At 41.8% G+C, this 26,527-nt stretch overlaps 1 protein-coding gene across 1 annotated transcript in view; it reads right to left on the bottom strand.

Moving 5' to 3' along the window:
* Window positions 1-3,103: 3,103 nt before the first annotated feature.
* LOC142403044 (nuclear cap-binding protein subunit 1-like) overlaps window positions 3,104-26,527 on the bottom strand; it is a 53,078-nt gene continuing 29,654 nt past the window's right edge. The window contains exons 14-23 of the mRNA XM_075489156.1: window positions 25,681-25,755; window positions 24,511-24,614; window positions 23,617-23,739; window positions 22,240-22,342; window positions 19,326-19,419; window positions 17,091-17,194; window positions 16,220-16,334; window positions 7,001-7,144; window positions 6,507-6,620; window positions 3,104-5,579 (exon numbers count right to left, since the gene is read on the bottom strand). Coding sequence (XP_075345271.1) covers window positions 5,466-5,579; window positions 6,507-6,620; window positions 7,001-7,144; window positions 16,220-16,334; window positions 17,091-17,194; window positions 19,326-19,419; window positions 22,240-22,342; window positions 23,617-23,739; window positions 24,511-24,614; window positions 25,681-25,755 — 1,090 coding nt within the window. The 3' untranslated portion in view covers window positions 3,104-5,465. The remainder of the gene's footprint in view (window positions 5,580-6,506; window positions 6,621-7,000; window positions 7,145-16,219; window positions 16,335-17,090; window positions 17,195-19,325; window positions 19,420-22,239; window positions 22,343-23,616; window positions 23,740-24,510; window positions 24,615-25,680; window positions 25,756-26,527) is intronic.

The following is a 26,527-nucleotide window of genomic DNA, read 5'->3' as shown; positions in this document are numbered from 1 at the left end:
AAGCAATATGCCCTGTTCACTGATGGGTCCTGTCGTATTGTAGGAAAGCTTCGGAGGTGGAAAGCTGCTGTATGGAGACCTATACAACAAGTTGTAGAAACTGCTGAAGGAGAAGGTGAATCGAGCCAATTTGCAGAAGTAAAGGCCATCCAGCCGGCTTTAGACATTGCTGATCGAGAAAAGTGGCCAGTGCTCTGTCTCTGTACTGATTCATGGATGGTGGCCAATGCCCTGTGGGGGTGGTTACAGCAATGGAAGCAGAGCAACTGGCAGCGCAGAGGCAAACCCATCTGGGCTGCAGCACTGTGGCAAGGCATTGCTGCCCGGGTAGAGAACCTGGTTGTAAAAGTACATCACGTAGATGCTCATGTACCCAAGAGTCGGGCCACTGAAGAACATCAAAACAACCAGCAGGTGGATCAGGCTGCTAAGATTGAAGTGGCTCAGGTGGATCTGGACTGGCAACATAAGGGTGAATTATTCATAGCTCAATGGGCCCATGACACCTCAGGCCATCAAGGGAGAGATGCAACATATAGATGGGCTCACGATCGAGGGGTGGACTTGACCATGGACACTATTGCACAGGTTATCCGTGAATGTGAAACATGCGCTGCAATCAAACAAGCCAAGCGGTTAAAGCCTCTGTGGTATGGAGGACGAAGGCTGAAATAGAAATATGGGGAGGCCTGGCAGATTGATTATATCCCACTCCCACAAACCCACCAAGGCAAGCGCTATGTGCTTGCAATGGTGGAAGCAACCACCGGATGGCTGGAAACATATCCCGTGCCCCATGCCACTGCCCGGAAGACTATCCTGGGCCTTGAAAAGCAAGTCCTATGGAGACATGGCACCCCAGAGAGAAATGAGTCAGACAACAGGGCTCATTTTTGAATCAACCTCATAGACACCTGGGCCAAAGAGCATGGCATTGAGTGGGTGTATCACATCCCCTATCATGCACCAGCCTCCAGGAAAATCGAACGATACAATGGACTGTTAAAGACTACACTGAGAGCAATGGGTGGTGGGACATTCAAACATTGGGATACACATTTAGCAAAGGCCACCTGGGTAGTCAACACTAGGGGATCTGTCAGTCGAGCTTGCCCTGCCCAATGAAAACTTTTATGCACTGTAGAAGGGGATAAGGTCCCTGTAGTGCGCATAAAAAAAGATGCTGTGGAAGACAGTCTGAGTTACTCCTGCCTCAGGCAAAGGCAAGCCCATTCGTGGGATTGCTTTTGCTCAAGGACCTGGGTGCACTTGGTGGATGATGCGGAAGGATGGGGAAGTCCAACGTGTACCTCAAGGGGATTTGATTTTGGGGTGAGAATAGCCAATGAACTAAATGGTATGATGTTAATTGCTATATAATACTGTATGTCATCACCTTTATGGTTACTATACACCATATCAATGGTATTGCAGTAAGAATCACCCAGAGTAATGAAGAATGAACTTTGATGAAACCAAGCAAAGTGCAGCTGTGATGGAACCAGAACTGGCTTCAGCGTGCAACAATCCAACACCGCACACCATCTCTCCTGCCCTGAAGGACTGTATTGACAGATGGAGCCCAAAGTCATGGACTAAATGAACTCAACGGACAGTTTATTGGGATGGCCCATAGACCAAGGGAATGATATCTGTGTGTATATATCAAAAGACAGGGAAAGTGGTGGTGATTAATTGGAATGTATTGGAAAGGGTAGGACCTGGGCATGACGTAGATGGTATAGAAGAAGGGGTGGATACTGTCCTGGTTTTGGCTGGGGTAGAGTTAATTTTCTTCCTAGTAGCTGGTATAGTGCTGTGGTTTGGATTTAGGATGAGAATAATGTTGATAACACGCTGATGTTTTGGTTGTTGCTAAGTGGTGTTTACACTGGTCAAGGACTTTTCAGCTTCCTATGCCCTGCCAGGTGCACAAGAAGCTGGGAGGGGACACAGCCAGGACAGCTGACCCAAACTGCCCAAAGGGCTATTCCATACCATATGACATCATGCTCAGTATATAAACTGGGGGATGTTGGCCAGGGGGTAGTGATCGCTGCTCGGGGACTGGCTGGGCGTTGGTCAGTGGGTGGTGAGCAGTTGCATCACTTGTTTTTCCCTGGGTTTTGTTCCTCTCTCGCTCTCTTTTGTTGTTTTCCTTTTCATTACAATTTTTTATTATTATTATTATATATTTTTTCCCAATTATTAAACTGTTCTTATCGCAGCCCACGAGTTTTCTTACTTTTGCTCTTCCGATTCTCTCCCCCATCCCGCTGTGGGGGGAAGGTTAAGTCAACAGCTGTGTGGTGCTTAGCTAAACCATGACACTAGTTTTCAATCTGTTGTGTAGTTACCAATTTAATATCTATGAGTCGTTTGTCATGGACCAGCAGAAGGAAAGTATTTGATAAAGCCATGAGAACTCCTTTTTCTACTTTGGTTCTGAGAACTTCAACTCTCTGAAGAGGACTTCAGCTGGGAAAGGAAAATGCTTCTTCCTTGCAGGAGAGCAGTACTGTCAAGCCACAGACAGATAACTTGTCATATAGCCACTAACATGAACATGGTCAAGCACATCCTCATGTACTTTCAGTGCTTACAACCAAGACCAACACCAGCTAAACACTTACTGATAAAAACACTCTACAAGAGAGGCTTCAACAGGCATTGTTATGAGAGGTCTTTATTATGATTATTTTTAAAGGCACTGTAATTTGGTTTTAAATTATGTGATTAGGATTACACTGTCCATGCTCAGTTATTTGCAGCTATATTCCCAGCAGGAGCATTTGTCTACTTGATGAAAGGGTTGGAGAAGTTACACACCTTTAAGTTTCATTGCATTCTCAGTTTTAGAGAAATCAACTTTAAATTCAATGACATCCCCTCCATTAATGAAAGTGAGAGAACCCCTTATTGGTCAGTCCCACTGGAAATCAAAGGCTGTGATCCCAAGTCACACCTGTGTACTGTATTAAATGCTTCTAAAGAAAAATAGGGTATTTGACTGTCGCAGGTGAATTAAGAGAAGTCATCGTTGTGGGGTTAACTAACAAGGGTTTATTAATGATTAAATGATGATCAAATGATGATTAATTGATTGAAAATTAAATGGTAATCAAATTGTGATTAAGCAATAATTGAATGGTAATTAAACAGTGATTTGACAATGATTTAAATGATGATTTAAACAATAATTTAGACGGTGATTAGATGGCCATCAAACACTACAACTTACTACGCTTCTAATAATTAAGCTATAGCTGGATATATAAATGTCGCTAGCATACAATATACCTTTAGGCCTAATGTAAAATGTCACTTACCTCGTTATAGATATCAGATGCCAGGTAAGGGGTCTCTCAACCTCGAGGAATAACCTTGAGAGGCATCCCTGCTCAAGGGGGAGATCATCGCCGTGCAGCCTGCTGCTTTACAGGAGAGCTCAAGGGGCTCAAGGGGGCTACAGATATTTATAGCATAAAGTGATTGACTTGTAGTCAAACCCCCCTTTGGTGTATGTGCAGGAGTGCAGCTGTAGCAGTTGTAGTTTTTTCTAGTCCCAGCTCAAGCTGGTACTGTTAGCTCCTGATAAGACGTGGCCTAGATTCCTTAGTGTCTGAGAAGATACGGCCTAGCACAATTTTCAAGGTTTGCACAGCAGGGCTGATTTCAGTCAGGCCTACTTGTCGGTGATGCCTGAACCAAAGTACCGTTCACTCAGTCAGAGTGGGGGCATCCGTGATATTGACTGAAGCTAGCGTCTGTGCATGACTGACAAACACCTTGTATAAAACAAATTTACAAACATGTTAAGGTTGACTATAGAAGAGTGGAGGAATTAGTCAAATCACACAGAACAGGTAAAGAAAAAAGTAGCAGATTCAAGATTCTGAAGATGTGCCCAATCGCTGCAGACCACACAAAAGCTTTACATTTATGCTCAAACAATTAATTTTTGCCTTCTGCACTTGAGTATCAGGCCAATTGATTAATGTAGGAATGAAAGTGATTATGCGTTACTTGGTACTTATTTGGGGGGAAAAAAACAACCACTATAGAACTAAATCCTTCAAAGCTCACCATTTTCTAGTTCAAGTATTGAATAGCACTGAGTATGAACAGTTATCTGACAGAGACTGTAAACAGCTTGTAAATACACCAGAATTACTGCAGAGAACTGACCACCTAAGATAATGCCTCCACCTTTCCTTTCTTATTGCTTGCCCTGATACCAACCACCTTAGTGCTTATGTAAGTAATGTTATTTGCATAACTCAAACTTATCCAACAAAAGATAAGGCTACTACATTTCCAGGTTGTACATGCCCCCAATTTAAGTTTCTTGCAAAGTCCCACCTAATTCAGCTCTAAAATGCTATTTGAAAGTGTGGGAGCCAGACACTGCCTTCACATTTTAGAGATTAAAAAGCAAGCAGATTCAACTGACATGGAGCAGTTGTTACTGAATCACAGGAGATGGGCACTTGGTTTATCCACAATCAACATCAAAAAAGGTTTTAGCATCATTGCTGACCCATAGGTCCAATCCAGTGCAAACTCAGCTGCCCAAGGACTTACAAGCTAAAACAAAATAACAGGATAAACACCCTCCGTAATGTGTGTGCACTGTGTCCAAAGTTTATGTACTTTGCAATACTGAAGTGGAAACTCTGCCCCATTCAGGATAGATTGCCTCTGATTGGTCTCAGTTATTTACCAGCTGGGACCAGTGTTGGGGCTATTCATGTTTTTTCAGACAGACTAGGAAAAGAATCAGAGTCTTCAAAAATTGTTCATTAAATTTCTCTACTGGCTGTTTGCAGCTACTGTAATAATACACCAGATAATACATTTAAAAAACATATTTCAATTGTTTGTCAACCATGTTCTTTCAAACTGTGATAATCTAGTCAGTTTGATAGACAAACCCATATGCTCTAGACTATTTTGAAAGCTCAGTGTTTCACATGCCCAGAGTTAAGTCATTTTTCTTGTGTCATACTACCAAGATCTTATCAAACTGCTCACTGAAGAGGTGCATTTCTGCCACATCCACAAATCCTGTTTCACATTTCTGCAATTTATTTACTTTAACAAACAGTCAGAGGTAACCAATTCTGTAATTTTTTGACCTATTTGTTATTGTCATATGATAATATGACAATATGACAAATGACAGAGGGAAGAAGCAAAAATACTATCATGAAGTAAAGATTCAAACCAAATTAAAGCACAAATTAAAAGAGTACATACATTATTCCACACCAATCCTCTATCAGTCATAGCTAATAAGACTTATGATGCTAAACCAGTTACTATTACTTAGAGTACTGTATTGCTTTATATAGGAACACATGAAAGCTGTTCTGAATTAGAGTTTCCTCTTTCCCCATGGTGAGCTTCTCTCATTAAAGAAAAATGGTTTTAAGTCTTGCAGATAAAACAACACATGAAAATCCTCAGGCCTGCAGAGCACAAAATTGCTGAAATACAGCCAGTATGTGATGGTCCAGTTCAGCTGTAAACAGGAGGTTCTCCAGGGTCACCATGTACTGCTGAATTATCTGGTGATGCTGCAGATAAAAAGATAAACCTTTGTTGTTTTCATTCATCTTCATACACAAGAACAGGCAGAAGAGTCAAGACATATTGTATCACAGATCAAATGTTTTCACCAGAACTAACAAGCGCATCTAATTTACACAACACATTAATCACTGTCGACTGCAAGAATGGAGCGTACATTGAAATCCTGTTTTGAGAAGTACTGGGTTCCCTGTAGCTACTCAGTTCTAATCCTGATTCTGAATAGTGTGTAGAGGCAACTGCACAGATATGCTAGGGCTCAGGACATTTGCTTTAGCATTAAGTCATTTTTATGATCAGGGTAGAGACTAACCCATAGAGGGAATTATGCCATTAATCCCATGCAGTTTCCCATCCTCTAACACAATTTATGTTCATGTAAACACAAATAATTTTCTATTACTCTGGCTGTTGCTTTCAGGCAGTTACTTAACTGGCTTTTTACATCTGTTGCCAGATTTAATATAGAGCCAAGAGTTCCAAACTATATTTTTAAATAACTATTCATTATAATCAGATACATAAATTTAAAACATTTTCATCCACTTCTTAGGCACTTATTTTGGTATACTTGTTCTCTCAAGACTCTACCCTTACTATAACATGTGGTAAGAAAAACTCAGCTACATTTACAACCACATCTCAATATTGCTTTGCACTATATTCACAGTGCAAGAAACAAATCAAGGAGCTCACTCTCCAGTCATTTAGCAAGTCTGTAGCAAAGATGGGGTCAAAACCAGAGACAGACACAGTCAAAACTCACACTAGTCCCTGAAAAAGACTGGTGATGCTAGCTATGTCTGTTCTAATGGAGGTGGTAAAAATAAGTGACCAAGCTCAGCTCTCAAATCATGTAAGCTTTTCTTTCCAGCAGCTGCCCAAAGCCTTCCAAACCAAGAAGTGAAACTTACCTGTAGGAAGATTTGCTGCAACCTCTCTATACAGCTTTTGTACCAAGGCGTAAATACATCAATCCCACCAGTTTCACAGCGCACTAAGTGTTCAGTTAACAACATAATGAAACGCTGTAGAAGAACACAAATAGAATGTTGGTTCAGCAAATTTTTCAGATGAGAATAGGTTACTAGCCTCAGATGAGATAATCCATGGGACATTTGACAGACAGAAGCTTTGAACAGCAATGTCAGAATGAATATTTCACTTAGGAGACACTAAGTAGAGTAACTACTTATATTCAAAATAACTTGTGTTTGTTTAGGAAATTGCATGCTATCAAAAGAACTCATTTTCTCAGGCTCTTGATGCTGAAACAATTCTTGTTTAGGGGAGTTAGGCAGTTCTTTGATTCTTATCCAGAATAAGCCCATCTACCCCTTCCCATGTACTCACCCCAAGAAAATTATTAAGATACAAATGATGCTGCAAAGACATCACCCATCATTACCTGGAATATAACAAGGAAGAGATTCTTCTGTTCACTCTGGGCTGATTCTACTCTCTCCTGCAAGCGTTCTATTTGCTCTTCTAGAGGTCCATCTTCCCTATCACTACTTCGGTCATCGTCGTCATCATCTTCATCACTTTCTCGCTGTAATTAAAAACAAAACACAACTAACTGGAGATGTGACTTCCTGTGGATTCTGCTAGTATCCATTGGAATGATAAACAGGCCTCTTGATTGACTAAACACAAAGTCTGCAGCACAACTGAAGCTGCTCTGTAGCCTTTCAAGTGCTATATGTTGAGGGCTGCTTACTCTATAAATACAATTCAAGAAGGAAATTTGGAAGGAAAGAGAATGAGAAGCTTAAGCTGAATCAACTTGAGACAATGCCAGGATGGAAAAGGCCTGGAAACAAACAAAAAAACCAAACAGAAGAACCACAGCAGGTTGTACTGGGTCTGGCTCAGGTGGAGTTAATTTTCTTCATAGCAGCCCATATGGTGCTATGTTTTGGATTTGTGACTAAAACAGTGTTGAAAACTGTATTGGGTTTATGTAGCAAGGTTTTGGCAGCAGGGGGGCTGCAGGGGTGGTCTCTGTGAGAAGAGACTGGAGCCGCCCTGTGCTGGACACAGCTGGTGCCAGCCAGCTCCAAAACAGACCCACCATTGGACAACACTGAACCCATCAGAGAAGCTGGTGGCACCTCTGTGAAACATATTTAAGAAAGGGCAAAACACTACACAGCAGAGAGAACTGAGGGAAAAAAAGTGTGAGAAACAATCCTGCAGACACCAAGGTCAGAGAAGAAGGAGGGGGAGGAGGTGTTCCAGGCACTGGAGCAGAAATTCTCCTTCAGCCTGTGGAGAGATCACAGTGGAGCAGGTGGTTATTCCCTGAAGGACTGCAGCCTATGGAGAGGACCCATGCTGGAGTAGAGGAAAAGTGTGAGGAGGAAGGAGCAGCAGAGAGGAACTGTTATGAACTGACCGCAACCCCCCATTCCCCATCCCTCCTGCAACTCTGAGGGGGAGGAGGTAGAAGAGTCAGGAATGAAGGAGTGGAGTTGAGCCTTGGATAAATGTTCAGGAGAAGGTGTTGTTTTAATTTTGTCTTTGTTTCTCACTACCCAAATCTATTTTAATTGTCAATAAATTTAATTTTCCCCAAGTTGAGTCTGTTTTGCCCATAATGATAATTGGTAAGTGATCTCCCTGTCTTTATCTTGACCCATGAGATTTTCCATCTCTTTTATCCTCCTGTCCTGTTGAGGAGGGGGAGTGAGAGAGTGGCTGGGTGGGCATCTAGCTGCCAGCCAAGGTCAACCCACCACAACAACACACTAATGTTTTAGCTATTGCTGAACAGTGGTTGCACAGCATCAAGGCCTTTTTGTTTTCCCACTTTGCCCCTCCAGTGACTAGGCTGGGGGTGGGCAAGAGGCTGGGAAGGGACACAGCTGACCCAAACTGACCAAAGGGATATTCCATGCCATATATATATACACACATATATATATATTCCAACGTCATGCCCAGCAATAAAAAAATGGAGGTTTGGTCTTCCAAGGTAGCCATTGCTCGGAGAGTGCCTGGCCATTAGTCTGCTGGTGGGAGGTGGTGGGTGACTGCCTTTGTATCACTTGGTTTTTTCCTCTTTCCTTCACTTATTAAACTGTCTTTATCTCGACCCAGTTTTTCTTGCTTTTGCTCTTCCTATTCTCTCCCCCATCTCACTGCAGGGGAAAGTGAGTGAGCAGCTGTGTGGTGCTTGGCTGCTAGCTGGGGTCAACCCATGACACAGGTTTAAAGACTTGCAAGATCATTTTCTAGTGGAGCCACAAAAAGACGTTAGGCTGACTATCATCAACAGACAAATAGCAGCTCAGTAACATATCTGTGGCAGACCTTTTTAAAAACTTGTCTAAACACTGTTCCAGGACTCAGATTTCATTCAAGAACCTCACTGATGTCACAGGACTGCCAAAAACAAATATCTTTTGTGCCAGAACTCAGATGGATCTGGTGGGTTAGCACAGCTAGAGGAAAGGGACTGGAACCCAGGGTGTTCAAGTGGGAAGACTACATATGAAACCTAGTGGATTATCTCCAATTAAAAAGGGTCAGAAAGGCAGCCAACCTCATAACAATCAAAATACCATGCTAGTTCCCCTTTAAAAAAAAGAGTACATTATATCAGATCTGCTATCTAGTAATTGGATAAGGAAAAGACCTACACAAGGAAAGTCCTATACTAGGCTCCAAGGTGCATGGAGCCTTTGTTGCAGCTGTCTCCTGATTAGGGAGGGTCAAGCACCCTTTTAGCCGGTGCTCGGGAGAGACCAATAGAAGAGCCAGGCCTAGAAGGCAGCTTCTAGAGGGCAGCTAACAGACACAGGCAACAGGTGCAGCAGTTTCTGCAGAAAGGTGCCTCAGCTGAATTTGTATCAGCATAACAGTCTCAGGTATGATGATAACACGCCACAGGGCAGATTCCCCAGCAGTTACTGGAACAGCTGTCTCTGCCAGGGTAGAGGCTTTGACACAGACAGAGCTTCAGATGGTAAAAGCACCTCTCCAAGTCCCAAGCTGCAGGGAGTGCCTGGGGCCTCTCTCTGACACCAGGAGAGAAGGCCCTCTGTTCTGCAGGAGGTGTGCTGTGTTGGAGGAGCTGTGTTGCCCACTGGAAGAGTTATGGTAAGAAGTGAGCAGACTGTGCAATCTGTGTTCCTCAAACATTATTCCTTGAACCAATTAATCTCAGAGTGGCTGATGATTTGTGGCTTGTGCCAATCCTTTGTATCCACTGTGTTAACAAGGGCCATGTTACCCATCTCCCACTATGTCATCTGGACATGTAAAAGCCTTACTGAAATGAATTAAAATAGGCCTTCAAAATTCTCTTCTTCCAAGCAATGATTTAGATCAGGAGGAGGGAAGCTCAGGGCAGGTGAGAAAATTTTGTGTCAGTGCTGATAAACGTTTGTGGTGCACATCTTAAACCAAGATAAAAAAAAAAATTACTTCCTCTGCCATGCTCCTAAGCATGGTGTCAAACCTAACTGTAACTAGTGTCTGATGTGGCTCTGGATTTCATATTTGTTGTCAGTCAGAATCATACCAGGGAGATGTCTACCCCCTGGCTACTGGGTGAGGACCCTTTAGTCAATCTTCTTAAGAACAAAATAGCACTGGGGGGAAGGTCATTGAAGGAGTCATGGGTGGAGCTGAATGATCATAGAATAATGTAGGTTGGAAGGGATGTCTAGAGGTCTCTGGTCCAACATGCTGCTCAGAATCACATGGTATCACAGAATCATTGAGGTTGGAAGGAATCTCTTGAGATCATCTAGTCCACCACCACCACCCCCACTCAAGCAGGGTCAACCAGAGCAGGTTGCTCGGGATATTGTCCAATCGGGTTTTGAATATCTCCACTGATGGAGACTCTTGCTCAAAGCAGGTCCAATCAGATCAGGTTGTTCAGGGCCTTGTCCAGTGAAATATTCAGTATCTCCAAGGATAACTGTCCCTTACCCTCATGAACAGCTTCTTCCATTTGCTAATAATTAGAGTGTGTCTACACTGAAGTAAACTATGTGACTGCATCTCATGTATATGTACCCTCGCTAAACTGCTTACTGCCTAAAGCATAAACCCTGATCCACAGTATTTGCCATGTTTTTATACGTTTGTGTTAGCATTAACTTTTGTAACACTAGAGCCTTGATACATTTTAGTAGAAATATACTCATTTCACTGATGGTCTGTGCAGAATAAAGTATGACCCAGGTTCCTTGACCACTTCATTGTAAGGGTATGTAGAAGGAGGGTGTCTGCTCCTTTAAGGGTATCTGGTCAAAGGAGCCATACGCAAGAACATAGAGAGGCATTTGAAAGTCCATGCAGTAATACTTTCATTAAGATTGTGGCTGGGTACTCTCTGTGAGGGGGAGTGGCCCTTTTATGTGAGAGAACAGCTGGAATGCATGGAGCCCTGCCTGGGGATGGCTGATGAGCCGACCGAGAGCTCATGGGTAAAGGACTGAAGAGAAGACGGGTAAGGGTGGCATTGTAGCGGGTGTCTGCTATAGGCCGCCTGACCAGGAAGAACAAGCAGCTGAGGCCCTCTACAGACAGATAGGAGCAGCCTCGTGTTTGCAGGCCCTGGTCCTCACGGGGGACTTCAACCACCCTCATATCTGCTGGAGGGGATAACACAGCAGGGCATAAGCAATCTAGGAGGTTCCCAGAGTGCATCGATGACAACTTCCTCACCCAAGTGACAGAGGAGCCAACGAGGAGAGGTGCTCTGCTGGACCTCCTACTGACCAACAAGGAGGGGTTCATTGGGGATGCAAAGGTCAAAGGCAGCCTTGGCTGCAGTGACCACGAGATGGTGGAGTTCAGGATCCCAAGAGGAGGGAGAAGGCTAAAAGGCAAGCTCACAACCCTGGACTTGAGGAGAGCAGACTTTGGCCTCTTCAGGGATCTGCTTAGAAGCGTCTCGTGGGATAAGGCCCTGGAGGGAAGAGGGGCCCAAGAATGCTGGTTGACATTCAAGGATCACTTCCTCCAAGCTCAAGAGTGGTCCTTCCCAACAAGCAGGAAGTCAGGCAAAAATGCCAGGAGGCCTGCATGGATGAACAATGAACTCCTGGCCAAAGTCAAACACAAAAAGGAAGGTGGAAGCAGACACAAGTAACCTGGGATGAATACAGAGAAATTGTCTGAGAATACAGGGATAATGTTAGAACAGCCAAAGCCTACCTGGAATTGAATCTGGCAAGGGATATCAAAGACAACAAAAAGGGCTTCTGTAAGTACATAAGTGGCAAAAGGAAGACTGGGGAAAATGTGGGCCCATTGCTGAATGAGATAGGGGACCTAGTGACACAGGACATGGAAAAGGCCGAGGTACTGAATGCTGCTTTTGCCTCAGTCTTTACTAGCAAGACCAGCCTTCAGGAATCCCAGGCCCCAGAGGCCAGGGGGAAAGTCTGGAGCAAGGAAGACGTACCCTTGGTGGAAGAGGATCTGGTCAGGGAATACTTAAGCAAACCGGATGTACGTAAGGCCACGGGCCCTGATGGGATGCACGCATGAGCGCTGGGGGAGCGGGCAGATGTCATTGTGAAGCCACTCTTGATAATCTTTGATCGATCACGGCGATTGGGAGAGGTGCCTGAGGACTGGAGGAATGCAAATGTCACCCCTCTCTTCAAGAAGGGCAAGAAAGAGGACCCAGGGAACTACAGGCTGGTCAGCCTCCCCTCGATCCCTGCGAAGGCGACGGAGCAGCTAATCCTGGAAACCGCTTCCAGGCACGTGAAGGACAAGACAGGAATAGTCATCATGGATTCACCAAGGGGGAGTCATGCTTGACCGACCTGATAACCTTCTATGATGAAACGACTGGCTTGGTAGACGAGGGGGGAGCAGCGGATATTGTCTACCTAGCCTTCGGGAAGGCTTTTGACACCGTCTCCCGTAAGATCCTCATAGAGAAGCTGATGAAGTATGGGCTGGATGAGCAGACAGTGGGGTGGGTTGAAAACTGGCTGAACAGCTGGGCCCAGAGGGTGGTGATCGGTGGCATGAAGCCTAGTTGGAGGCCAGTCACTAGCGGTGTACCCTGGGGGTCAATACCGGGTCCGATCCTGTTCAACGTCCTGATTAATGATCTGGATGATGGGTAGACAGACTGTACCCTCAGCGAGTTTGCTGATGATACAAAACTGGGAGGAGTGGCTGATACACCAGAGGGTTGTGCTGCCATCCAGAGGGACCTCGACAGGCTGGAGAAATGGGCAGGCAGGAGCCTCGTGCGGTTCAGCAAGGGGAAGTGCAAAGTCCTGCACCTGGGGAGGAACAACCCCATGCATCAGTACATGCTGGGAGCCGACCAGTTCGAAAGCAGCTTTGCAGAAAAGGACGTGGGGGGCTCCTGGTGGACACCAAGTTGAACATGAGCCAGCAATGTGCCCTTGCTGCAGAGAAGGCTAATGGTATCCTGGGCTGCATTAGGCAAAGTATTGCCAGCAGGTCAAGGGAAGTGATCCTTCCCCTCTACTCAGCACTGGTGAGGCCACACCTGGAGTGCTGTATCCAGTTCTGGGCTCCTCAGTACAAGAGAGACATGGACATAGTAGAGAGTCCAACGAAGGGCCACAAGGATGATTAAGGGACTAGAGCATCTCTCCTGAGGAAAGGCTGAGACAGCTGGGATTGTTTAGCCTAGAGAAGAGAAGGCTCAGGGGGGATCTTATCAATATATAAAAATACCTGAAGGGAGGGTGCAAAGAAGACTGAGCCAGGCTCTTTCCATTGGTGCCCAGTGACAGGACCAGAGGCAATGGGCACAAACTGAAAAACAGAAGGTGTTGTCTGAACATAAGAAAACACTTTTTTTTACTGTGAGGGTGACTGAGCACTGCAATAGGTTGCCCAGAGAGGTTGTGGAGTCTCCCTCCTTGGAGATATTCAAACACCACCTGGACATGTTCCTGGGCAAACAGCTCTAGGTGGCCCTACTTGAGTAGGGGGATTGGACAAGATGACCTCCAGAGGTCCCTTCCAACCTGAATCATTCTGTGATTAAATGATGTATAGCAAGAAAGGGGGAATCTGGTAGATTAAGGCACATTCAATACATTCAGTTACAGATATTGCTTCAGTCTCACAATGTTGTTTCTCTGCAATAATATCCATAAATTAACAGCTATAAATATCATTTTTTTGTAAAAAGAGTATGTGCAACTTAAGACAAAAATAGGGCCATATGCTAACTCACCTACTGTATGCAAATCACACTTGCAATTTATATTTTTGAATGCAAACTAGTAACTTGAAAGATACTCTGACAACTCTGAATTACTGCAATATTTAAAGCAGAAGGACTTGAGAATTTGTAGTAATTGAGAATTTTGACATTTTCTTCACCACAGGATCATATTTCCCCCCCCCCCCCAACCTAGACTAACTGCTCAAGGACCAGTGGACACTGTTAACTCCCCTAGGAGCAGGCAGGTAAGCCTTGGCCTCATCCCATAACATGCCAGTCCACTTAGCACTGGGGCCATCAAAATTTGACATTTTACATCCTCAGTGAGGAACTGCAGTCTGGTAAAGCATCTGTTTCTAGAACTACTCATATTTTGTCTATTTTACTGTGGTGGGTTAACCATGGCTGGCTGCCAGGTGTCCACCAAGCTGCTCTATCACTCCCCCTCCTCAGTGGGACAGGGGGGGAAAATAAGATTAAAAACTCGTGGATTGAGATAAAGGCAGTTTAATAAAGAAAACAAAGGCCGTGGGAGGAATCAAAGGAAACAAACAAACAAACTAATCTGTTCTCTACAGCAGGCAATATCCAGCCACTTCCTGGGAAGTAGGGCCTCAGTGTGCGTAGCGGTTGCTTTGGAAGACAAACACCTTAACGAATGCCCCCCTTCCTCCTCCTTTCTCTTAGCTTTTATTGCTGAGCACAACGTCATATGGTATGGAATATCTCTTTGGTCACTTTGGGTCAGCTGTCCTGGCTATGTCCCCTCCCAGCTTACTGGGCTTTGGGGGTGGGGTGGTTGGAGAGACAGCCTCCATGCTGTGGGAGCACTGCTCAGCAGTAGCCAAAACATTGGTGTGTTATCAACACCCTTCTAGCTACAACTACAAAGCACAGCACTATGAGGGCTGCTACGGGCAAAGTGAACTCCATCCCAGCCAGACCTAATACATTTACTTACAAAAGTTATCTCATGGCATAACACTGCCCTTTAAAGCACTCCGTACTCAAGAGCTGCAGCTAGGAGACAGTACAGAAACAAAAACATAGGCATATCTATTGAATGATACCAGACAATCTCTTTGCCTCACAGTGAAATCAATGAATAGCTCTTCAGTACTCACAAACATTTGTTAATTGCTGATGAACATAGATCGAGGAGGTAAGCAACTACCGTGGCTGTTGCTGGGAATGAGCAAGGAAAAGAGCTGAAAGAGTTGGGATGAACTGACATCAGCAAACCATGAGGTCCTAGTGATCTCTCAGCTGATGCTCATAGGAAATGACTTGTGCTGGTGACATTTTTTGCATGATCCTGCGTGTGTTCCATGTTGTGCCAAATTCTGATGTTAACCTAGGCCAAAGATTTAGAAGTAGCCTAGTGTTTTGTGCAGGTACTGGAAGACCATAGATCAACAAGGAAATACTCTCCTTTTTGTGAAACTAAGATAATTTATAGAAATTGGCTTCATTTGATATCAGGATTAAATACTGTAGTCAGCCAAACTGTCTTGGGTTCTGCCCTCTGGGGCTGCTACAGGAGATACCACTCTCACCGTACTTTACAGCATCATTACTTAGACCTGAAGCCCCAAAATAGCCAAAAGTGAATTTAGAAGAGGACTAATTAGACTGGAGTGGCTGACTAGGGACATTGAAAGTATTTGGTGCCATAAAACACTTAGATGGGGAAGGCACAGAAAGCACCTTCTTTTCCCAAGTGCAGTACAAAATCCCAGTAAACCAGCTGCTTGTCCAGGAATAACAAGCTTCTACTATCACTTAGGACTTAAGAGTCCACACAATGTCTCTAAAAATATTTGATAGTCATCTCACTGTAAATGGTAGTCTAGGTCATACAAGGACATTTGAAAATAAAATCCAAGAGAAGCAAAAGGCAGATGCAACTGTCTGAATCCAGCAGCATCTGTTAAAAGAACAGCAACAACTATCTCTGCTTCTCAATGACAGCTTGCTGTTTCCATGCACTTCTCCACACAAGATACAAGGTCCTAAATGACTACTTACTAGTAAAATCTGAAAGTAACTAACAGAACCTACAGTAAACTTGAGTATGAATTTGACTGTTCCTATTGCTACCCAATAATGTAACAGGAACCAAGATTCAAAAAAGAGTGAAAGAAGCTCATGTTGGAACAAAAACTTAGGAGAAAAACCTTGAATGGTGCAAATGCATGTGAACTTCTTTAAAGACTTCACTGAATTCTCAGACTCTAACAGCCTTTAGAAAAACATACAAAAAATGTGTCAACTTTAGGGTCCTAGTACTAGAGATGGCAACACATGTAGATATGCCTCCTGACAGTATTTTTATTCAGCCCCTCCAAGAACCAATTGTGTGTCAGTCTGAAACATGACAGCCTGCAGGTTACTTAGTGTCAAATATATGTATAAAAAAAAAAATAAACAAATTACTCTTTTGTGCTGTCTTGCCAATCTTGCCTTAGTCTCCTCCAGTTCTTTGTGAATCTTCAGTACATGCTTGTTCATTTTACGAATTGTGGAATGTAAGATTTCCCAGACATAGAACCTAGGAAAGATGCAGAACCCAAAACAGTAAATTGCACGCTGTTCCAAGATAGAAAATGCACAGGTCTGCTATAACTCTCAACTCTTCTTATTCAAGCCATCAGAAACAGGGCAACTTTCTACTGCTACAGAGCAAATTAAATTAATAAACAAACAGAGAAGCACACAACACTGATCTGGGGGAAATTTACAACATTTCATCATTATTACCTAGGACATCTACTGGAGTGAGCAAAAATTCAATATTAAGAAAGCATATCACTCACTTCTTACCTGTACTTTGCACTAAATTACCAAACCAGCGCTTTATTTCAGAATCATTCTGCAACACTACTAGCATCAAACTGCCAGGTCTAAGCATTTTTCCCCACTCTCAGTAAACAATATATCTGAGGGTGACGCAGGATACATGCCCTAGGTGCAAGCCAAGACTCCACCAGGCTAGCAGCTATACAACAGGGTTAATGGTTCTTGTCCAGAAATGGTCCTAGAGCTTCTCCTTCCACTTTGGCAAACTTATAGGTTACTTGCATGAATCTTGCTAGCATAGCAAGGACATAGAAAAGCACACTGCAGCTCAGAGGAAAATACTAAAGCTTGTGTTTTAGGGAAGCAACACAATTCTATGTAGAGTTTAAAGCAAAATAATGAAAGTAAAAACTACAATTATTTTAAGTTTAAAAAAAATGGATTATAACCATTTAAAATAAAAATTTAGATAAAAAGCAAATGAAGACAGAAATTCCACACTTGTTACCTAGTAAAATCATGTGCAAGCTCTGAAGAGAAGATCCAGTTTGCTACTGCAGCGCAATCAACAATCTGTGTTCGAATCATCTTATCCACAAGAACAGCAATCATCTACATTTTGGGAAAGACAAAATGGTCATTCCTACCATAAGAAACAGTCAAGTTTACCTGCTGCAACATGGAGTCTCTGAAATTACTGTGGGCTAAGGTACAACCAGTGCTGGGTTGTATGAAAAACTATTAGAGTCAAGTTTGGTTTTATGCAACTTTGCAAATACATTAGTCAAACTAATGGGTGATTTCAAACACTTTAGGAAGCTAGTACTGCTTAAAGCAGACATCTCATTTGCTGAACCTAAAAATGCTCAAACTAGGGGAGCTGTATCAATCATGCCAAGTATGCATTCACATTTTAACAAGTTGTCTTTACTCCTCATGAGAGTGATGACTTCAATTTTCATTCAAGTGAGTACTTCTGCTATTCCCAAGAGCAAAAATACAAGAACTGAATTTTGAGACAAGGCATCAGAGAAGCAAGTCCCAATAGTCAACATTGGAGTATCCAACCAGAAGACGTGTTCCTGTTACATAACCATAAGGTAACAGCAACTGCTAGCCTACTCTACTTGGATTGCAACAGTCCCCAACCACAACCATATGCTCTTTCCTGCAGGACCTCTTCATTTTAGAATGAAACCAGCACTGTATATAAGTATTTACTACAGGACCCTACCTTGATGAGGCTTGTGGGAAAATCAAGCAGGTAGCTACAAAAACTATCTTGTGATTAGAACAGCTTTGTGCCATTCAGAAGAAAGGGCCCATCTTAATTATTCGTGTACTCTACACCACAATACCCAAGAAAATCAACCTGCAACATATTTATTCTCATAATCATCCATTCTCAAATAGGGAAGTGTAACAAAGCTCAATTTAAGGTAGAAAACTAAATTAACAAAATGAATCCGAGAACTCATGACTCATTTCTCAATTTCCAAGATTGCTTCCTATATGCATTTGTCTTAAGAAATTCTTCCTGGCATTATCCAGATTACCTAGTTTAAGCCTTCATGTAACACAGGCATAGGAATTTGTGAAAGTATTCAATCTTGATGTTAAAGTTTTCCTTTATGACATCAAAGCCTTTGTGCCCCCAGAAAACAGTTGAGGCTGTGACCATCCATATTTTAAAGGTTGATATTTCAGGTAGGAAAGTGTATTTTTATATATATATATATATATATTTAATCTCTGCTTTTATTTAAGAAGCTATTTTACAATATCTTACCTCTCTTTCAGGACCTGACTTTTAAGAATATTAAAAGTAATCTTTTAGTAACCCTAGAAAATGGGCCTTAGGCCCAGTAGCAGATGCAAGGATTCTCCAGCACTTAATGAGATTACTTTTGGAAGTCTGGCTCATGCAACTGAGGCACCAATCACTTCCAGACATAATATCATATATTACAAACATACCAGGGAGAAGTATCCAAATAACTAATGCAGAAAAATTGAACACAAGTTTCTTACTGATCTCCATTTATAAAATTACGACAACATGGGGAAACAACAACTGCTGTAAAGAAATTGCGTGTTTTAAACAACTGAGGTATTTTTCATAGTTCTTTCAGCACATTATTTCATCAGACTCAGGAATGAACTTTAACCATGGTAGCGTCACAGACAAATCTGTTCTGAACGTTGGTTGAGAGCAGATTTACTTGCTCTGTCTGTGCATAACACTGATTCCAACCTGGTCTTTGTGGCTCATTGTGATTGCTAGTGAAAAACCACACAAGTGCTAAATAACCAGGTTCTCTCTTTTTGCCTGCTAACCTACTAACCAGGTTCTCTCTTCAGCCTACTTCTGTGTTACAAGATCTACATCTTAAAAAGCATAAAGCATGAGAACGCTGTTCTAGTATTGAAATTTTGAAGAAAAACAGGGTTGGGTTGGGTTTGTTTTGGTTTGGTTTTTAAGTTATTCTCTTGTAAACCAGAGCATAGCACAAAGCTGAAAGTCTTCTACACTGAACTTTTAACGTGAAAGTCTCACTGATAGAGAATAAATTTGATGTCCAGTTTAAGGCACTTAACAGTAGTAAACACAACTTCAATTCTTTTTAAAAACAAATAGACAATAGACAGTATTTTTAAGTAAACAAAGGAAATTATAATGCTTTATATTTTAACATGACTTTCTGTGAGTAGAAACTTCAATATCTGCCATTGATGCTCTTACCTGCGGATGATTCTTCCAAACCTCGTATACAACTCTCAGGACATGGAGTTTCCCCTCATCACTTTCAGCAAGTACTTTGAAGACTTCATGAAACCTTTAAAGAAATATAAGTAGTCAATGGAGGGGTTTGGATCAGGGCAATGAAGCAGGAGACACATACTAAGCGGTTTAGACGGTCCCAACGTTTTTTTTTGGCCAATCTGCAACAATTCTGGAAAGGCTACCCCCTGACAAATAGAACTGTCCTGAGTTTAAAAGGTTGCAGAGACAAGACAACTCCTAAAAGCAATGTAACCCTGCCTCAGGGGCAAACTTACTCCTCAAAGCTAGGCTACAGTTCTCATGCTTTTAAATGCAGGAGAGAACTCTGCTGCTCAGTGTGCTTATGTATATGCAGGCAGAGTGAAATGTGCTGCATTTTGTGCCTTGGACTTTGCCTATTGATAGGTGTTTCCATAACCATAGACTGTTATTCCATCTCCCCTCTATTGAGGAAAGCACTGAGAGCATCTACTTCAGTAGAGTTAAACTGACTCCTACGTCAGTATTTGCAGCCCAGTTTATGTAATGTAGCTATAAAGTTTAAATGGCTCCTTTTGACCTTATAGATATCACTGTTGATATGCAGCAGTGAAACCACTATAGCTCTGAATACACAGAGTCCTGCTCCTTATGTTACTGACTGTAACTGGCTAGTGACCATCGTTTCTTATAAACTGTCATCATAAATCTTCCATGTGGAGACAAAAATCAAGCTTTTACGTTTGTAAAGTATATAAAGTTGTATAAATAGAAAAATAATTCAGTAAGACACGACCACCTCTTTCATACTGAGACAGTTTAACAGCATCAATTATGCAGTGTCAAAAAAAAGTTATTTTCATCTCATTTTGCTTAAACAGTTGCAGTCAATCCTCTAGAAGTTAAAGCATGTCTTTAAGAGCATGCACTCCAAAAATATTCTAGAATAAATTTTATATTGCTTACGTATATTTAAGAAGTTGTGGGTTGATTTAAAAAAATTTTTTTTTTTTAAAAAACACCAACTTAACTGATTTTGAGTCATACTGGTTGTTGCAACACACTGTAGAAGACATGATACTGTCATGGGAGGTATGCAGTCACTCAACATGAAGCAATATCACTTGCTCCTCAGGACACTCAGCAAATGATTAATTTTAAAATGAACTAATCTACCAGCTGTTCCTTCTCTGTGATGTTCCAAAGTGCATTATGCTTGTGAACTCACAGATGGAGCCAGCCAAAGGGGTTTAGGAAAGGTTCCCCCCATGCATAAGCTATATGGCTTTGTACATTTAAATATGCATCAGTCTTTGGAATACAGAATACACAGCAAAGAAACAAACCACCTGATCCACTCTATGGTGGCTTCCCAGCACTTCAGATACTAGTAGCATAATGTGCTGTTGGACAGTTAAGGAAGAATAGGTAAGGCTTGATGTGAGAGAAAAAAAGCAGGGCAAACTACAGTAAGTACATTTTAAAGCCAGCTGCAGTACTCCTCTCCCATTATTCTTTGGGGTCTTCTAAACATAAAATTCATTAGCATCACAAAGCAGTCAAGCACTTGCAAGCACCTCCAGGACAGGCAATAAGGTATCTGCTGCACTGTGACCATTTTCAGCTCCAACTTTTCTTCCAGTCAGGTAACAGCTCTTTGTCTCATGGACTTTGTAAGTCTAAATAAAGTTCAGTAATGCAAATGAAACCGAAAACAGAGAACGGGTGGCTTGAGCAATAACTTTACTCTTTCAAAGGAAAGTATAGACAGAGTGCCTCATTTGTTTGATTTAGAAACTATCATTAAGAGGATGCAATAGATTTGCAAGTAGCTAATCCGGACACTAGCTAGGATATTTTTCATTACACAGTGGGTGTTTCTCAAGACTTTGCAATAGTATGCAGAAAGAATCATAACACACCACACTTGTTAGAAAGATTACTTAAGATTTCCTATTAACTCTCTTTATATTTTAGGTAGATTAAATTTTCATAATTAGGAGTCACATACAGAAATATCTACACACTTAATGAATTGATGAACTGCCACACAAATTATCTCCTCCCTGTTTATTTTTTTGTTTTGTTTTGTTCTTTTAAACCAACTAACCTGCATGTTATTGATTGATTTAAACACAACAGCACAACCCAACAGCAGTACAATTGTGCAGGCAACTAACTCATAGCGCAATACCTTTTGTTAGTAACAAAAGCAAGGGGAGAGCTGGGTTGAAGGACATCTTTGTAGGCTACAATGAAGGGTACAAGGGGATTTATTTCAGCTCAATTTCAGGAGTAACATTTGCATTTGAGAAAGCTACAAAGATTTTTTGTTTTATTTCAATAACAGACATTTACAACAATCTCCACTGCACAGATGTGCGTTTCCTCTCGCACTTTCTGCCAACATTAAACTCCAGGAAAGACCTAATTTCTTTTGTGCAGTGACTGAGTACCAGTCTCTATTTTAGAACCCCTACAGGGCTACTGGTAGAATTAGGAACTGAATCACAGACATTCAAGGATGTGCTCAGAGTCATGCTCAGGTGAAGAACACCGATATACCCAGATGTGACAACAGGAAAACCCCAAATTGATATGTACCTTTATACTTGCAAGAGACTTAAAGCAGACAGAACCCTCACCCTAATGCAATCAACATGCTTAAGATGTGTATGGTCTTGTTAATAACTCCATTCAGCTATGTAACCTAGTTTTCACATTACCTTCCTTTTAGTAGTGTTACTGCTTCTGCCCAAAACACACCATCACATCACATTGTGTAGCATCTAAAATGTTACTGAAGCCTGTAGATGAGTTATTTTATCAGGCACTTCACTGTCAGAATGAAACAGTTCTGTAAGCCCCAACATAATGCACATACCACACTTACTTAGCCAGAGCACTGAAGGAGTGGCTGAAAGACTTCGCAGCTAGATGGAGCAGAGTCTGTACAAAAACTTCTATTTTCAAAGGATTGAAGGTGAATCCTTCATCTGCAAGTTATTTAAAGTTAAAACAATAAGTACTTCAAGTAGAGGTTTTAAGTTGCTCCAAAATCTTTAAAGATAATTTTTGTAAAATGAATTAAAACAATAAATTAAGTTTCAGCGACTGGATTTTGCAAGGCTGAACAGGGAGTTAGTAAATATCTTCTAAAAGGTGCAGATCTTGGGACTTCCATCTGTCATGGAGAAAACATGTAGAAATAGTTCCAGGTTAATGAGAAATAGCAGCAGAGACAGCTATGCTAGTGGCATCTAACAGCGCTGATGGAGAGAAGCAGGGAACAACAGCTGAAGATGTTGCAGAAGTCTGCATTGGGTTGGAGACAAGGCAGGCCATAGAGCATGGGAAAGGGGGAATGGATGAGAAGAGAGGAAGCTGCAGATGATTATAATACAGAGGTTGGGTATTTGTAACAGTTGGGGAAGGGGGGCACCAATTGTGCATAGGGGATGTGGGACACTTGAGGTGAATGGTTCTGAATCCCCTGGACACTGCTGTAGACCTGCTGGCAACAATGGGTAAGAAAAGGAACATCGATTACTATGTGGTCTTTATAGCAAATCAAGGAAAACAATACTGGCTCTCAAGCAAAAAAAGACTCACTGCTGCCCTTGTGCCTGCATAACAGAACACTTACAAGTATTGCAGTATTACCCAAACTGTCCCTATGTTTTAAAGATCACTCCTCAAACCTGTAGCTCATACTCCATTCAGACCCCAAGAGCACACTGGCTTTGGAAATCGAGCATTAGGTGTGGCTGGACCAACAGCAAAGCTGGAAAGAACTTGAGCAAAGTCCTACTGTGAGAATGTCAGTTTCATTTAGATCTAGGGAAAGCGAAGATAGTCAGGGTGCTAGCTTTAACTGCTATGGGACTATATCAACAGGAGGCAAGCTCTTAAGTAGGGCAAAAGCACTGGATCTTCGGGACAAAGCTGACACCATGAAAAGAGCTCTAATGCTGAAGGCAGAGAAAAAATTCAAAATCCTTCATGCCACCTCTGTGGATAATTAGCAGAACCCACATCAAGGGCCAGGTTGCTTCTATTAACTAGAACAGACCTGTCTCTGTACATGACAAGAACAGAAGAAACACTGACAATTGTATGTTACTTCCATTTATTGCTAAACTGAAACCAACTATTAGAAAGGAAAGCATACAGTTCAATTAGCAGCAGAAACCATAACTACAAGACAGAAAAATGGTTTATATGCAAAACTAATGACAACCTTGCAATGCCTAATATCAGATGTCCTTACCATCGTCGTCATCCTTATTTGGATTAGGCACATCTTTTAAAATGTTGAAGATTTCATCGTTACTGGCCTTATTTTTAATTGCAATCGTTAAACAGAGTGCTACAGTATACCCAGGAAGAGACCCTAAATGAAAACAGAAAGTTCATATAATCCTTTTCGAGTCTAGGATGGAATGAATATTTTTACATCAGCGTGTTTCTCAGAGAAGCATGTACACTTCCCAGCTACCCCAAAACTTGCTGCTCCCAATACCACTGTCCACATGACCATTCCATAAAATTCATCAGTGTGTTTCCTATTCTTCACAAATTCAAGCCCTTTTCTAGCACCTTCAGAGTTGAAGGGGGAATAACTCCCCTAATTAAAACTCCATTCTAATTTCCATCAGCTTCTTGAAAATGCAATACTTACCTGCATTTTCTCACTTATCTCTGCCTTTGATAATGACAGATCCTTCACATGATTTGCTGCCTCTCTGCTTGCATCATTAAACCAAATTTGTTTAGTAAAATCTTTTATTGTTAAGTGCCCCATTCATTCAAAACCAAGTCCATATTATCTTTTGCTACATTCATTTCTGCACAGTATTCTGCCTGAATGATGGAAATAAATGAAATTTTCTTTTTTTAGACTCCTGGCAAACCAAAGCAATGCTGTAGCACCTAGACTGCAGTCACCTCAGCATGATTTAACTTCATACAGCTAGACTTTTTTTTATTTTTTAAAAAAAGGTTTAGATTAGAAAGATCTGGACATAGCACTAGATCAAAATCAAGCATATTTATTTCAGCTGAATTCTTCATGAAGTTAAGTGACTTGACACTCGAGCTAGGACATTCCATTGCTTTAAAACAATTTGCTTGGAATTGAAATTTCAGTAACTTAAATACTTACTATTGCTTTCATCTCCATATTTGTAAATACACACTGGGTTTGCAGGACTGAGGACAGAAAAGCTTGGAGGAACAATGTCTATTATTCGCTGATGGTAGGAAAGCCTACAAAAGTAAGTTTCACAGCAGTAGAATTATAATGGCATATCATCATCAGGGCTGACTCAACTCACTGATTTAAAGTATTTTTCCTATTTTTTAATTTGGACTGTGCAAAAAAAAAAAAAAAATCAAAACGTTTACTCAATGCAATGGTAGTTCCTGACAGATAGCAAGAGCTAACTTAATCAAAACTTTCTAGTAGATGCTTAATACTAGAATTTCATCCTCACACAAGTCTAAGATGCTACAGGGACAACTGGTAAAATACTGGTATTAAAAGCGGGGGGGGGGGGGAGAGGAAAAAGAAAAAAAAAAAAAATTAAACCAAATGGCTTCATTTTACCTTCCAAACACTGAATTCCTCTACTAAATTTGCAGTAAAATCAAAAGGACCCACAGACAAAATGAAATATTGCAGCACAACAATTTCACACTTCGTATATTAAACTCTCGCAAAACAACAGGTAAGCTTTTTCCATGTAAAATACTAAATTACATAGGTTCTTTGAATATTTTGCTCTTGCACTCTCCTATACCCCCCATTTCCACAATCATTAGCCCAATCCTGACAGCTGTTGTGCTTTTGCAGCTTCTTTTTAAGGTCCATGAGAATCAGAGATGCCCAGAACAATCAAGATACTTATTTATCTTAAACTAGATACAATAAACCCCCGTATTTCTGTGAATAACCACTGTTTTCCAGCAAATTACCTGAACTCTTTTTCCTTCCCTGCCTGCTCTATTATCAACTCTTTTTACCTACCCCCAAGCAGAAAAAGTAAAGCCTTCTTAATTTGTACCTAGAAGCATGAACAAGTGGGATGTCACCTCCACTTGCTCCACCTATTTGTCCCCCAGTCCACTAGGAAAAGCAGTGCCCTACAACAGATACACTATAACAAAACTGAGCAAGACAACAGAACAGACTTTAGCTAAAAAAGTTAACTGAGAAAATATGTATGCTTAAGACAAGAGCCACATTAAAAGGAATGCATTATTACCTAGAAGCAATGGCCAAACTTCAATTTAACGTAACTACAAAAGCAAGATGTTCGGAAGTCTTACTTACCTCATGCATTTTTCCAAAACCTCTCTCACAAATTTGGATTTGGGCTTCTCAAGGTCCTGAGTAAGACAGTCTGACCTATCAAAAAAAACAAAACAAAACAAAAAAAAAAACAGAAAACCCCCCAAAAACCCCACATGATAATTTCTAACAAATGTATTTGTGTTCTAATCTGTTTTGGTCTGATACAACAGGTAGGGAACATTCACTGGATAATCGCAATTCATAATATCATTCAGGTTGGAAAGAATCTCAGGAGGCTACCTACTCCAACTTCCTGCTCAAAGCATGGTCAACAATGAATTCAAACCAGGTCACTCAAGGGTTTTGTCCAATCAGTTCTGAAAACCTCCAAGGATGGAGATGCCACAACCTCTCTGGGCCCCTGCTCTAGTGCTTATCCTCACAATGAAATATTTTGCTTTATATCCAGATGGAAACTCCCCTGTTTGAATTTATGGCCACTGTCTCTCATCCTCCTGTCATGCACCTCAGTAAGGAGATTGGCCCCATCCTCTCAGTAACCTCCTCGTAGGTATTAGAAGGCTGCTATTAGGTCCCCCTGAAGCCTTCTCTTCTCCAGGCTGAACAAGCACAGTTCCCTCAGCCTCTCCTCATAGAGCATATGCTGTAGACCCCTGACCAGCTTGGTGGCCCTCTGATTAACTCCCACCAGTTTCTCAATGTCTGTCTTGTATTGGGGGGGCCAAAACTGGACACAGTACTCTAGATGAAGTCTAACAAGTGCCAAGTAAAGGGGAATAATCACTTCCCTCAATCTACTGGATGCACTCCTGTTGACACTGCCCAGGATACTGTTTGGCCTTTGTCACTGCCAAGGCACACTACT

The sequence above is a fragment of the Mycteria americana genome (genome assembly GCF_035582795.1).
Source record: "Mycteria americana isolate JAX WOST 10 ecotype Jacksonville Zoo and Gardens chromosome W unlocalized genomic scaffold, USCA_MyAme_1.0 Scaffold_32, whole genome shotgun sequence".
In the NCBI taxonomy this organism is placed as follows: Eukaryota; Metazoa; Chordata; class Aves; order Ciconiiformes; family Ciconiidae; genus Mycteria; species Mycteria americana.
Note: the sequence above shows the minus strand (reverse complement) of the source record. Positions and strands in the feature narration are given on the sequence as shown.